Genomic DNA, 15281 nt, shown 5'->3' with positions numbered 1-15281 from the left:
GGGACGAATCGGACCTCTTAACTGCATGATGTGAAAGTGGGCTCTCTGGAGAGGCCACTGCAGTGGTGGCTTCCTGAGGAAGGTGCCTGTTTGGCACCATTTGACTTGTTCTCTGCCTGTGGGTTGCCCTGGCCTGGGCCTGCATGGTAAGTGTCCCAGACTGCCAAATTTGATCCCTCTTATGGGAAACAGCCCGTAGCTACCAAGGGAAGCTGAGGCCTTTCCTTCCCAGTCAGTTCTGGGCCTTTGGAACTGAAAGGTAATTGACCTTCACACACTGTAGGGAGCATGCACACCTCAGTCTTTCTGCCCCTGTACTGCTTGCCGACCACTGCTGTGATGGGGTGTCCGTCAGCCAAGGTAACGAAGTAGGGTCTTTTCCCCTCCCCCTACACCACCTCCTGGACATTCAGAACTGGAGCTAAATGGCCCCTGAGTGAGGCTGGGAGCTGGGGAGGGCTATTTCTCCACTGGTGGTGGAAATGAGGTGGGAGCTGATTTGCCATGGCTGGGTGTCAGCAGATGCTGAGGGACACTTTTTGGTTCTCAGCTCCAGCTGTGGCCTGGGCTCCCTGTGCTGCCCTGTCTTTTGGTAGCAAGTACCCTTCTGCTCAAAGTGATATCCCTGAGCAGCAGTAGAGGAGGTGGGGCAAATGAGGGCATCCAGTGGTGCTTATGGCTGCCTCAGCTTCGAGGGTGCAAAGGTCCACCCCCTTATCCTCTTTCTGACCCCTCTGCAATGTGGGATCCTTTCCCTTGGGGGCAAGGGTGAGAGTGCCATGTCCATCTACCATGCGCCACTGATGCCTGAGCCAACCTCTCCCAAGGACCCCTTGGCCCACATTGCTGATGCTACTACAGTCTTCCAAGACAGTGAGCCCATCCTTCTCTTCCCTTTCTCCCTTGCTTCACCCTCCCCTCTCCCTCATTTGTAGGGTGGCCAGATAAAATACAGGATGTCCCATTAAGTTTTAATTTCAGATAAACAATAAATTTTAAGTATGTCCCAAATATTGCATTTCCCCCATAAATCTGACAACCCTCTCTTCCTTTTCCTCTCTTTCTCCCTCCCTCACCCTCCCCACCTCTGAGAGTTGGCAGTCTTATTCTGGCATGTTGCTGTAGTAACATGAATTTGGTGGGAGTGAGCAGGTGGGGAGGGTAGCCTTAACTTCAGTGCTATTTCTGCTATGCATGGGCCAAAGGAAACAAGGCCAGTGCCTTTTGGGAGCTCAGTTTCCCATCTATAAAGTGGAGATAAAATCCTGTACCTGTAAGCACCGATGGAAAGTGCTAGCTGCTGCTGAACGTTTGCTTGATTGGTTTCAGAGTCAGGCCTCCCACTCTGGCTCACTCCAGCAGCCTTGGTCCTGGGCAACCCATTCCCAAGGACCAGTTAGCCCTTTGGTTCCCACCCAACCATGTTCTCTGTGTAATTTGTTTCCTCCTGGCAAGGGTTGTGTCAGGATGTAGGGCTCAAGCCAGTGTCTCCGTGTCCCTGACTTGGAGAAGGAACATCGGGGAGACCCTACTTCTCCCTCAGTCACCCAGGGCCATAGTGGGTGTCAGAGGGTCATGCTTCTCAGAGGTCATGTGAACAGTGGACAGCATGCTAGGTTTAGAAGCATAAGGTTTAGAAACATAAAGTTTAGAAGCTGGCCCATTTTCCCATGAGTTTCCTTGAACAAACATTATGCAGTTGAGTAATGGTGGGTCTCTATTGCCTCAGCTTCCCAATGGGCATAACACATATTTTGTCCTGGGTGTCAACTAAGGACACATCTAATGGAAGCTCTAGGACAAACAAATCATTCCTTCTCTCCTTCTTTGTGTAAGTAGGCTCTTAGGAAGTGGTATTAAGGGACAATTAAGAGCAATGTCTTCGGAATAAATAAACAACAACAACAACAACAACAACAACAACAACAAAAACCCTGGATCTTGAATCTGCCACTTAAGAGATGTATGACATTGGGAGTGACTTCACCTCTCTAAGCCTTAGTTTTCTATCCATAAGATGGCCATGATAAGTGGTCCCAGGGAAGGTTTGAGTGTGAAATGGGCTAAATTCATTAAGCACTTGGCACCATGTGTGATATGCAAGACATCACTTACCAGATGATAGCTGTGATTTTTAAATTTTTAGTGCCAGGCAGCAGCTAGAACCAGATAGGACTTCCTTTGTTTCCAGTAAAATTTCTTTAATTGTTTAAAATATAAGCTGTGAATTCCAAGGGAAAAGGGTAAGGGTCAGAGTGATGGGTTGGGAAAGCTGTGTGCTGAGTCAGACAAAGCCTTATGCAGGCATCTCCTACCTACCTGAGGGGGCAGCCACTCCCAGAAACCTGGGGGCTACATCACCTGGGTCCTGCAGGAGAGTCCCCTGCTTCCACAGCCCTGTCTCTGTCCGAGGTGCTGAAACCTGCTCCGGGTAAGATTCCTTCTTGTCAGGCATACCCATGAATTACTTGCTCATTACCTTAATTCAACTTCACAAGTATACACTGAGCATCTACTGTATATGGAGTAGAAGTAAAAAGAATTTAGATGTACCTGTAACCCACGTGGCTCATAGATGATAGGGAAGAAATTCAAACACACGCACAAATGCCTTAGAAGAAGTGAGGACAAAAGCTAAGGATTCATTTCCTATTTCTTGGGTTTCAGTGACATTCACCTCTTGCTTTTGCCTCACTTCTTCCCCTATGCAATCTTGGCATCCTCCAAAACTGTGCCTCTCATACCTTTCCTGATCTAACCACAGCATATAAGTCTTCCCCAAGGCAGCTTTTTCTCTACTCACTAGTCTCAGTGTCAAGAGGAGTAATGATCAATTTCTGAAGGGATAGTATATAGATAGACAAAGGAGAGGGTCAGGGGTCTCTGAGAAGTGGGGGGGCTGCCTAGACAGGGGTGAGCTCCTTGTCATACTTCTGCATGCCCTCGTCTGGGAGCAGCACCTCCACTGTGAAGCTGACCTTCTTGGCGTGGACAAAGCTATAAGTGTTGTCAAAGCGCAGGACATCTGGGGGAACAAATGGACAGATGGGCAGTTAGATCTGGCTTCATACTCCCCATGTCTCTGCCCTGGCCACCAGAGGGATGACAGGCTCTATTCCTAATTGCTGTGTTTGCTAAGCTGGAGCAAGTTCTCACTACTCCTGTCCCTTTCCCATGGGAGCCATGTCTGTAAACAGACACTGACCTCCTCTTGGCATGTGCCCAGGCTGGCTTTAGTTGCTCCAACCGACAATGAGAACAATGGCCATTGCATCCTATTGTCTCTACACCTGGACATCGCATGATAGAGGTGTGGGGTGGGCAGTTGAGAATGTCAAAGGCCTCTCAGCCTCCTTGGATAAAGTGAGATGCTGGCTAAGGCCTGTGTACACCCTCTACTTCCTCACAACCACCCCAAAAGGCAGGGTTTGTAACCTCTGCTTCACAGATGAGCAAGCTAAGGGTCTGGATTGGTAAGATTTTGCCCAGTGTAATGCAGCTACCATGAAGCTGAGGTGGGACCTTGGCATCACACTCAGCTCTGTGGCTCTGGACAAGTTGATTTACTTCTCAGAGCCCCAGTTTCCTCCTGCAAAATGTTGCATCTGCCCTATTCTCTGCCTGTGTCCTGAGTGCTCTCATTCCCTGCAAGGCCTATGTGTCTCTGGCTCTTGGTGTGTGGCAAATGCTTGAGAGTGGGGCCTGAATGAACAACTGTGTGAATGAATAGCACTAACCTAGGCTGTATGTTCCTGGGGAAGGGGTTGGTCACTGACCCTCTTTTTCTCCCTCTAAACTGTGAGACAGGTGGCCTTCCAGAGCTGGGGCCCAGCCAGTGTAGACTTACATACACCAGCTTCTGAGCAGGTGAGGCTCCCATCCTCAGGCACCATGTGGGCATTGTAGCGCTGGCTGGGCAGCACTTCTGTCATCTCCCCAGCCCTCTGTCGCTCCCCCATCTTGGTCTTCAGGAAAACACCAAAACCAATGTCTGCACCATCAGATGAGAACTGCCACCTGGATGAGCGGGAGGAGGACAAGTTCCTGCTCAGTCTGATGGGAACTTGAGGGTCTAAGACACAGCCAGGGATGGGTTGGTGGCCTGGCGCTTACCTGAGGACACAGCCTGGGAACAGAATCTCATATTCCACCTGGTGTGAGGAGCCACGGTTGATCTGCACTGAGTGCTCATACTGAGTCTTCACTTGGTCCCGCACATACATGGACTTGGGGATCTCCCCACCATAGTTAATCTGCAGACACAGGACAAAATGGGCTTGCTTCTCTCTTTTGGCCATTGCATTGTTTGCGCTGTTTCATCTGCTTGAGATGCTTTCAACATCTTCTGGAAGTATCCTGCTCACCCCGTCCTCTCCCACCCCCTGGGGAACCTTCCCTGACCCTACAGGGTCAAGGCCTCTTCTGGAAACTTCCCCTTCCAGTTCATCCCTCTGAGTCAAATTTTCCTCATTTCTTGTTTGCCTATACAGCTTCTGAGAGCCCGGTGATGGTAGGGCTGGGACTGTCTAGCTCAATACCTGGCTCACAGGGGTTTCTCCATAGACATTTGTGGAATGAATGATTGGGTGAGAAAGGAACTCAGCTCTATTCCTTTCCCCTCCCCTGTCTGGGGCTCTTTATACCTTAGTTAAACATTTGGGGTTCCCATCTGGGTCAGTCAGAGTCCCCCCAAACTGAACAGGCAGTTCCTCGGGACTGATTAGTTTCAGCAAACCGTCCTTCCAGTTGCCTGTGGGCAGAGGGGTTGAAGAGTTGTTACCAGACATGGAGGGGACTTGTCAGCCCCTCATTCCCACCAGGGGGACCTGAGCTTGGGGAGAAACCCTACAAGGATTAGGCTTCCAGGGCCAATTCCTCAGCTTCCCAGGCCTCAGACTGCAGGAAGTGTCTTTCAGCATTATGTTGCTATGGAAACATGTTTCCTCCTAGGTGATGGGTTGGCACATTTTTGAGGGTCTTCCAGTCATGAGTAATGAAGATAAGAATTATCTAATTGTCTCAAGAAGACTTTATTTTTTAAAAATGTTTATTTTTGAGAGAGACAGAACGTGAGTGGGGGAGGGGTAGAGAGGGAGGGAGACAGAATCCAAAGCAGGCTCCAGGCTCTGAGCTGTCAGCACAGAGCCTGACGTGGGGCTCGAACCCACGAATCATGAGATCATGACCTGAGCCAAAGCTGGATGCTTAACCTACTGAGTCACCCAGGTTCCCTTCTCAAGGAGACTTTAAAGCCTTATGAGGTCAAGGACCTTGTGGGGGACCATACAGCACATAAGTGGCATTTATTGACCTTTCCTTCTCTGAATCACATCTTCTCTTCTACTGTTCTTCCTCATCCTCCCCAGCCCAAATTGGCTTTAGAAACACTGAGGTGTTGAGTGTTGAAAGGAAAATGAGGCTCATAGGCTCATTGGTTGATTGACTATCAACCAAACTGAAACTGATAAAGAAGAAGGTGTGAAGGCCTTAGTCACCAAAGACAGGGAATGAAGCAGAGGTAACTGGAAAGACTTTGTCGTGTAAAATACATTTCGCTTCACTTTTGGGGACACATTTCTGAGTCTAAGTGGCACAGAGCTCAGGGGATAGAACTGGAATTACTTACTTCCCAATACTATAATTTTTCTGCGAGTGTCTTCACTCAGGAAGGGCTTCATGAGGTTGTAGCCCACAGGGAACAGTTTGGTGGCTGGAGAGATATAAGCAGAGATAATGGAGGAGAAAATAATTCCATTGGGCCATTCTCTCCATAACATTCATAGTCAATCATATGGAGGAGTCAATTGGAAAATGCCCTGCACCTGACAAACCATTCACCAACTGGTCAACCAGCCAACAAGCAAGCAACCAACCAACCACCCAATCATTCATCCAATCTATCAACAAACCAACAGAATGGTCAACCAACTTATCTTCTATTCAGCCCACCAGTCAACCACCAACCAGTCAGCCAACCTACCAAATAGTCAAACAACCAATTATCAAATCAGCCAACCAGAAAACCCATCAGCCTGTTAAGCAACCAGCTAACCACCCAGCCAATTACCTTCTGCAGCCAGCAGAAGATCTAGCCAAACAACAAACCAGTCAGCCAACCAACCAATCTGCCAACTAGCTACTCACCTACCTACTCAACCAAAAATGCCAGCTGATCACTCAGTCGACCAAACTAACAACTATACAACAAACCAACCAGTCACCCAATCAACCAACCAACCAACCAACCAACTATCCAACCAAACACCAGTCATTCAACTAGACAGCCAACCAACTTGCCAGTAAACTAGACAATCAACTAAGCAGCTAATCAACAAATCAACCAATTAACCAGCCAACCATCAAATATCCACACACTCTTCCATCTACCAATCCACTCAAACAACAACACAAATACCTATTGAACATCCACATGGTCCCAGGCCTACAAAAGATACAACAGAAGTGGAAAATCAGAGGCCCTGCATTCAAGGAGCAGACAACTCAGGAAAAAAAACAGGATGAACACACATAAGACAACTAGAGGCCTCCAGAAGACAGCAGACAGGAGAGGCCAGACTTGAATGTTCCAGATGCCAGTACCACAAGCAGTTTGGGAATGGAGAGATCAATGTGGGTGGGAGAAAAGAGGGAGGATTCCTAGAAGAGCTAGTGTTGGAACTGCCTCTTCTTGCAGTAAGGCCAACCATAGAAATCGCTATTTATGGAGCACTTACTTTGTTCCAAGCACTCTAAGTGATTTTTATGAAGCCAAGCAACCAACCTGCCTCACTACTACCCAGGAAAGAAGGCACTTTTGTTGTCCCCAGGGCTCAAATGAGGAAACAGAGGTACAAAAAAGTGAAGTCACTTGCCACACCTTTCACAATGAGCATGAACTTCAGAGTCTCCGGGTAATTCTCTTCAAGGAGGCCAAAGAACTGTGGAACCAAGAAAGACCCCATCTGAGCCTACATCTCATCTTCTCCTATCCCCATCACCTTTGCAATCTCCCATCTGGAGTGTTCAAAGAGAGATAGAGGGTTTCCCTTCTTTTCATCACCTCCACTGGCCTCTGGAGGACAGCTTCGCACCTCAGACTATAACAACCACATTTTAATAATAATTATTTTTAGAGTAAATCTTATAGTAATTATAGTATAGCAATATTAATGACTATTGTATATTAAATGTTCATTATTTGCCAAGCACTGTGTACACATTTTATATATCAACTCACTGGAATATCCCTACATCCCTTTGAAATGCAGAATATCAGTGTCCCCATTTTGTAGGTGAGGAAACTGAAACATGGAGGGGTGAAGTGACTTGCTGGAGTCACAGAGCTAGGGATGACAGAGCTGGGAAGGGTTGGCAGAAGGTGGTCCTGGTGGTGTCAGTACAGTGTTGAATCTGAGGCCTGATTTGTGGGCTCTTTCAGGAAACACATTAAGGCCATTTAGGTCCTGAGTCACAGTGCTCGGGCCCAGAAAGTCCACTGTCTTTTACCAAATCCTGGCTCTGAGTGAGCAAGAAGGTCACTGCAGACCGAACTCATCATTAAAGTAGGCAGGGGTCACCCAGGGGCCTTCTCCTCACCTCTTGGTACACTTCCACCAGAGGTTTCCAGAAGTGCTTCAGTCCCAGGCCCTCGCAGTCAAATATCATCACAATGGTCTCAATCTTCTTTCCCAGCTGCAAGGATGAAAATAAAGACCAGTACCCAGGTTTAGGGTGCAGGCTCAAAACTTGGGAAATGGTGACCCTAGCACATGACCCCTCAGAGATTCTTCCTGTCCCCTACTCTGAACAAGTGAACAAAACAGTGAATGCATTTACCCACACATCCACCCACCCATCCATCCATCCATTCATCCATTATCCATTTATAATCCATCCATCCATCCATTTGTCCATTCATCCATTAATTGGCCCACCCATCCATCAATTCACCCATCCATCCTTTCTTACTGCCATTCAATCATCCATTCATCCCTCCATTTGTCCAACTGATATTTATGAAGCACCTATTTTGTGCCAGACACTGAGAGTATAACATATAATACTCAATAATCCACAGTTCTGGTCCTCAAAGGATTCACAGCCTGCTTAGAGAGACTGACAAGCAACCAGATCACTATAAGTTCTGAGATAGACGCTGCAAATAAACAGCACAGGAACTGTGAGAATATATGTTAACCCATATATGACGGGGACATCAGAGAAGGTGACATCTAAGTTTGAGACATGAAAGATAGAAGGGAAAGAGCCAAGGGGAGTGTGGGAGGTAGGGGTGTGCTGGAAGTAGAGTTATCCAGACAGAAGGAACAGAAGGGGCAGCCTCAGAGGGAATAACAGTAACTAGGGTTGAGAAATATGCATGAGGCTGTGTGTGCTGAGCCATACATTTGCATTATCTCATTTAATCTTTGCAACCATTATTTATTATTTATAGGTGAGGAACAGGCTCAGAGAGGGGAGACCACTCTCCAAGACCACACAGCTAGGAAGCAGCAGAGCTGAAATTAAACTCCAGAGTTCTTTGATGGTGATAGTAGAGAGCACAGGTGTATTCCTGGGACCATGTTCCCTGGCAGCCTCACCTCCCCACACAGGAGCTGGCCTTACCCGCTCTGTCTGCAGGTCACACTCATGCAAGATGCGCTCGCAGTCCCTCATCTTGGTCTTAAGCAAGTCCTGCTTGGTGACTGAGAAGAGCAGGCCCTTTGGGTCAAGCGGTCCAATGATGTCATACCACACGGGGCAGCCATCCCGGTCATAGCCACACAGGCCTCCAGGCATGTACTTCTGGATCACCTGGGCATGGAAAAGATACACAGAACTTGGCATTATTCACCTCCCGGAGACCCCCAGACTAGGTTAACTTGGGTGGCCCAAGCCTACACACAACATGATACAATCACTGTCCCTTCCCTGAAGGTGGCACTATTGTCCAGGTGAGAAAACTAAGGGACCTTCAAGGGAGGGCCTTACAATGAGTACATGGCAGAGCCAGGCCTTACCTGGGCCTGGCTGAAGGCTTCTGGAGTCCTTAATGTTCTGGAGTACCCCCCACCCCCCACCCTGCAACATCTCCCACGTTCTTTTCCATTGAGAGAAGTTAGGTTTAGTGATGGAAAACATGGATTCTGAAGGTCAACATATCTGGTTCAAATACAGACACTACTGCTTCCTTGTTGTGCATCCTTGAACAAGTGACACTATCTCTCTGAGTCCCGTTCCATTCCCTCTTCTGTAAAATGGTTTAGATACTTCCTCCCTTAGGGGACTGTTGGGGAAACTCCCCAGTATCAGTGACTGGCCCACAGTTCACGCTCTACAAATGCAACCATGTCCATTGTTTTACTAAGGTGCCAATGGGTGGGACTGTTCTCTCCAACTCCTTAGTGGGTTAAGTTTCTTTCCCACCAGACAGGATGTTCTGAGCAAGACCCTAGAGGTGAGGGCTCAGAGGCACAAGCTGACTGTGGTGGTGAAGAACCCAGCTTCATGAATTCAAATCCCAGCTCCACATTGGGGCTGTGGGACTTTGGGTAGGCTGCTTAACCTTTGCTGGACCTCAGTGTCCGCATCTGTAAAATGGGGACACTTGCACCCACCTCATTGAGCTGTGAGGACTAAATAAGTTCATGCGGCTAAAGTTTTAACTCAGGTCAGAATCTCATAAGCACCCAGAAAATATTCATAATTATCATAGGAGAGGTGCCTGTAGGCCTGTGGGCAGTTCCACAAGCTTCCCAGGCTTTCTGGCCTTCACTCATGCTTTCCAGTGAGCCAGAGGCTGTTTGAATGCTGTGTCTGTAAAAACTTGGGATGTGTGTGTGGTGGGGGGGCTGTTGGCTCACCTCTGGGGGCTGCCAATCAAGGATGTGATCAATGTCCATGGACTTCCGGAACTCCATGTACTGAAAGAGAGAGGAGAGGTAAGGTCTCACAGGCTCCCAGCACCTCTGAGATGGGGGCTCAAGACATGGATTGCCCCCCACAAAGCCCTTCCCCAAATCTCTGTGGGTGGATGCGTCTCACCTTGCGGAGCATGGCCTCTGATTTCTGCAGGTCAAAATTTCGAGCTGTGTGAAGATGGAAGGAAGGTGTGAGGCGACAGAGAGGCTACCTTGTGGTTACCTCGTCCTGGTTCTGGGCTGTGAGGAGCTAGGCATGGCACTGGGGGCCTGGGGAAGGACCTTCATTCTCTGCACCCTCCCTTCTCCTGGACCTGAACATATGAAGTGAGATGGCATGGCTGGATTCTGAGAGCCATGAGTTGTTGTGGAACAGTTGGGACAAGGCCCCTCTTGCTGCCCCTCAACCTGATCCGCCCCCCACCCCCCAACCTCTGCCCTCACCTCGGAGCCAGCGCAGAAGGAAATAGTCATCAGGATTGGGCAGGGCAGGCAACACATCCTGCACATTTTCTCGGAACTGGGAAGGGAGATGCTGGTTAAAGTGGCTTCTGCACTTAGCCTTTGCCTCCAGACCCAATAATTATTTTCATCATCCCTTCTCTTACACATGCAGTCTGGTGCATAATGGTAGAAGGATGGGTGGGCAGATGGGTAGAAGGAGAGATGGATCATTGGATGGATATATGGATAGATGGGTAGGTGAATGCAAGTAAGGATAGATGCTAAGTAAATGAATAGAAAGAAGAATGAATAGAGGAATGGGTGGGTGGATGGAAAAAGAAGGAAGGAGAAATCAATGGATGGAAGGAGAGAGAGATAGTTGAGTAGAGAAAGGAGAGATTGGTGGGTGAATAGAGAGCAGGGGGGATGGATAGATGGGTGGGTGGGGTGCAGGGTTGGATGAAAGAAAGGATAAATTAGTGGGTGGGATGTGGGCAAGTGGATTGGAGTATGGAGGTATCCATAGTTCTTTCCATGTGCTGACTCACCAAGGCTTCTGCCTTTTTTCATTCCATTTTCTACAAAAGCATGGTTAGTGATTACGTGTCCCCTTCCCCATTGACCATGGGGATGACAACACACCCTGCCCTATCTCGCTCTTCCAGACAGTTTGTCTTTCAGGGTCCTGGGGAAGGAGGGGGAACAGACTCAGAGGTGCAGACCATTAGCATCCTTAGTCTCCCACCTAAGGGGCCTGGGAGGGATAGGAAGGGGGCAGCTGTTTGGTAGAGCTCTCTAGTTCTGGTTCCTACATGAGAAGTCAAGTTTGATCTGGCACACACACTATTATTGCTTGGATGCAGTACTGTTCCATCAACTCCTGCCCTGGACAGAGCTGATGTCCCTGGCCGCTTTGGAGCATGGCCCCGGGTAAGGTGACAGTAAAGGGAAAATATCAAAGACACTCTAAGCCAACAGAGTGGGCCAGGGCTCTGGCCACCCCCTCCCCTTGCCCTTCAACCCTTTTCTTCTGGGGCTCCAGGGAAAGGGTCTCTCACCTTGGCCAGGGTCTCTGCCTGCTTGGGGCTCAGGTCTCCGACTCGGCCACTCATGGTGTCTGGATGCGGCTGGAGGAGTGGGGGCCGCTTCAGGCAGAAGCCAAGCTTGATCTGTGGCCCTGACCCAGCTAGAGCCTTTTGCCCCACTCCTGGGTGTGGCTCCAGGCCCCTCCTCCTTAGCCAACTGTTGGATTGCACATTACATAATTGGGATTAAGTGAGGTCCCGTGTTTGGCTCTGAGACAGGTCTGGGGGGCAGGCGGGCACAGGATAGCATGCCAGAGGGCATGGTTGTCCAGGCTGGGTGCCTGTAAAACCTCCATCCATGCTCCCAGACCTCTAGAGAAGGGGGCAATGTCAGGAGGAGTGAGGACTTCTCCCTGCAGGCATTCTTTCTCTCCCATCCTCAGTCTCCCCATCTCCCTAATGAAGAGACCCCACACCTGGAGTTATGCAAAGGTCACCCCCTACACACAGCTCTGACTGGTAAGAGTCAGGGACTTGGCCAGTCCAGTAAATAATTCATTCAGTTTGTTGGGGGTGGGAAACTCACATCCTTTTTCATCAAGCATCCATATTTAAGAAGAGACAGGCTAGGGCAGAAAAATGGAACTCAAATGTGTCCTTGCTGAAGGTTTGTTTTTTTCCACAGGATCATAGGATTTCTATGATGCAATGCTGGCCCTGAACCTTCAGCATGAGGAAGGGCTGAGCACCCCCACCCTGTTGCCTGCTTTCCCATCACTGTGATCCCTCATGCCCTGGGCCCTAAGGGAGAGGTGGTGCATATTGATAGTCTTGGGGGACAGTGAGGGTGTTTTTTGAGATTTTTTAAATGTTTATTTATTTAACAGAGAGTGTGCACAAGCTGGGTAGGGGCAGAGAGGGAGAGGGAGAGAGAGAGGATCCCAAGCAGGTTCCATACTGTCAGCACAGAGCTCAAAACAGGGCTCAGACTCACAAACTGTGAGATCATGACCTGAGCCAAAATCTGTCTCCTGATCTAAGGAGACAGAGTCAAGTCGGATGCTTAACCTACTGAGCCACCCAGGCACCCTTGGGATTTCAAACACCTGATCAGTGAGGGGTGTCCACCAAGTATGCAAGGTGATGAAGGAAGCCCAGAGGATTTCCCTGCCTTTTAATTTCTGTCATGCTGCTTGATGTTCCACCATTAGACATGCTTGCAAGGCCCGGCCCTCCTCCCCATTCCTCTATGAGACATCCCTTTCAGGGTAACATCTCTGAATGTCACTTGTCTCATTTATGGAATGGGGCTATCAGTGCTTGCCCTGTCCTTATGCAGTCAGAGGGAAGATCTAAGGAGACATATAGACTGTCAAGGGTCATAACATCTAAAGGATTATTCTTATCCAGCTGCCAGAAACTCCAAGAGAGCAGAGGCCACATTGTCAATGGCTATCTATAAAGAAACCAGAAGTGCATCTGCTTGAGATCACAGCATATCCATGTGGTCACCTCTTCCAGGACTTGAGGTGGTCCAGGTGGGCTGAAATGGCCCCTGGCTAGCCCAGGGCTCTCCCAGGTTCCCTGTCTGTAAGCATCCTGTGTTCCCATTCCTGGACTATCTTGGGACTTCTTTAGGCCAGCTGACATCAGTTAGTGCTGCACACCTTCTTTGCTCTGGGCCCTGATAGAGTCTGGCCCAGGAGAAGGGGGGACATCTTTGGCCATCTCCTTCCATCTGAGGCACCTGGCCAGGCATACTCAGGAGCAGTTAGGTAACTCCACACCTCAGCCCCACCCCACTTCACATTCCAGCGTCTTTCTGCAAAGCCCCCGGCTGCTGTCCACACCCACTTCCTGCCAGGCTGGTGGCAGATGGAGATTGGGTTTCTCCACTGCTCTCTCATTAGCCCCTAATCCTGCCTATTTCCCACCAGTCTCCTTTCTCTCCCTCATCCCTCTAATGTGAGGTGCCCCAGTTATTTCTAGGGACATCAGAGGCTGGGCAGGGAGGGCCAGGATGAGTGCCTATTGCGCCCACAGCATCATCATTCATAGCAGCATCCAATAGAACTTTCCACAATGATGGAAATGTTCTGTATTTGGGCTGTCCTATTGGACATATTTGGTAGCTTCTAGTTAGATAGGAAAATGGTTAGTGAGGCTGGGAAATTTAAGTGTGAATTGAATTAAATTCAATTTTGATTAATTTTAATGAATTTTACTTTAAATCACCCCATGTGGTTTGTGGCTACCATATTGAACAGTGCGGGTTCACTACACTTATTGAAGGCTTATTCCATGCCAAGCTCCATCCTAAATGCATTACCTCGTTGAAGCCTCAGAACACCCCTAGGGGTAGGTACCATTATTAAGCCTGTTTTACAGACAAGCAAATTGAGGTATAGAGAAGTTAAGTAACTTAGCCAGAGTTAAGCCCAGGCAATTAAGTGCTCTGTTGTTGCACAGTCTCAGCTCCAGGAGTTTCCATCCTAATCAGGGAGAGGACCCAGACACAGAAGTCACCCCAATGGGATGCAAGTGGTATTTGAGCTAAAGGAAGGATGTGAGTTAGTGGATTGGAGTAGAGGAAAGGGCATTCCAGGTGGAGGGACCAGCATGGGCAAAGTCATGGGGGTGGGAAAGTGAGGAGTGTGTGCAATGCTGGAGATATTGCAGTAAACAAGATGGATTAGGTCTCTGCTTGCATGGAGCTCACAGTCTCCCATTTGTGGAGCATTTCCTCTGAGTATTATTACATCATTATTGGACCATTTGGAAATAGATAAGGGTATCCCCATTCTACAAACAAATGGAAGATCAGAGAGATTAAGAAAATTTTCCGAGGTCACTCAGCCAGGAAAAGGGGAGCCAAGATATGAACCCAAACCTGTTTGATTGTGGAACCTGCAGCAGAACCACAGCCCAACCTCGCCTTCCCTTGGAAGGCACATTTGTTCCAGGCACATTGTGTCTGGAACATTGTAAGTGCTCAATAAATAGTCTAAATCATCATCGTGTGCTAGGAAGCCTGGGTCCACACCCCTCGGGCTACAGAGTGTTTTGAGGCCAGCAGAATTCATTTTCCTCCTCTGAAACAAAGGCCCTGGCAAAGGAGAACCTCCAACCCCCAAACCCAGTACATGTCTTCTCCAAGTAAATCCCCAGATTGTATTTAGCTACTAGCTTGCCAAACTCTCAGGGGAACATGGCAACAGCCACAGAAGCAAACAGTGGCAGGGGGGCAGATGGGGCGACCCACACCACACCCTGGAATCCCTCCTTCTAGGCGGTTACTAAGAAATGTGAAAAGGCTGCCCCTCAGGCCCCTTGGGCCACAGCATGGTCACATTTCTGTCCACCTTCCCCTAGATAGGTCATACCAGAACCAGTTGGGTGAGTACAGAGGGGGCCCAGGAGAAGCATCACCATGGGGTGACTGTTGCTGGGGAGAGGCAAGTAGGAAGGGTTCAGATGGCTGTAAGGTGAGATGGGGATGGACTGAAAAGGGGAGATGGAGGGGAATTGGGGGTGCCTCACCAGAGTTCTGATGACACTCTGGGTAGCAATCTGAGACAGTATACTTCCCATCTATACTTTTGGGCAGTTTTGTCTCCTTCTTAAATTAAAAAACTTTAGGAGTGCCTGGGTGGCTCAGTCAGTTAAACATCCAACTTTGGCTCAGGTCATGATCTCATGGTTCATGGGTTCAAGCCCTGTGTTGGGCTCTCTGCTTTCAGCGTGTAGCCCACTTCAGATCCTCTCTCTCCCTGTTTCTCGGCCCCTCCTCCTCTTGCACGCTCTCTCTCTCAAAAATAAATAATTTTTAAAAAATTTAAAAACCTGTGGTGTTATAATTCACATACCATAAATTCACTATCCTTGAAGTGTA

At 48.7% G+C, this 15281-nt stretch overlaps 1 protein-coding gene across 1 annotated transcript; it reads right to left on the bottom strand.

The window, feature by feature from the left end:
* Positions 1-2184: 2184 nt before the first annotated feature.
* LOC122203812 (SEC14-like protein 3) lies at positions 2185-11557 on the bottom strand. Its single transcript, XM_042910934.1, has 12 exons — positions 11423-11557; positions 10365-10440; positions 10045-10088; positions 9864-9923; positions 8626-8814; positions 7597-7692; positions 6878-6938; positions 5627-5710; positions 4644-4750; positions 4114-4253; positions 3848-4017; positions 2185-3025 (listed from the first exon to the last, which is right to left on the bottom strand). Exons 1-12 carry the CDS (start codon positions 11474-11476, stop codon positions 2904-2906), a joined length of 1203 nt encoding a protein of 400 aa, XP_042766868.1. The 5' UTR covers positions 11477-11557; the 3' UTR covers positions 2185-2903.
* Between the last annotated feature and the right edge of the window lie 3724 nt (positions 11558-15281).

This window comes from Panthera leo, chromosome D3 (genome assembly GCF_018350215.1).
Source record: "Panthera leo isolate Ple1 chromosome D3, P.leo_Ple1_pat1.1, whole genome shotgun sequence".
NCBI classification, from domain to species: Eukaryota; Metazoa; Chordata; class Mammalia; order Carnivora; family Felidae; genus Panthera; species Panthera leo.
This window is presented reverse-complemented; position numbering and strand designations above follow the sequence as displayed.

Bases quoted from the DNA above. Each gene is read 5' to 3' on its own strand.
- LOC122203812 (XM_042910934.1), bottom strand. From the start codon at position 11,476: ATGAGTGGCCGAGTCGGAGACCTGAGCCCCAAGCAGGCAGAGACCCTG. The intron at 10,089-10,364 runs GTGAGGGCAGAG...ATCTTCACACAG, and splicing joins CCTTCTGCGCTGGCTCCGAG to CTCGAAATTTTGACCTGCAG. The intron at 6,939-7,596 runs GTGAGGAGAAGG...TTGGTTCCACAG, and splicing joins TGGTGGAAGTGTACCAAGAG to TTCTTTGGCCTCCTTGAAGA.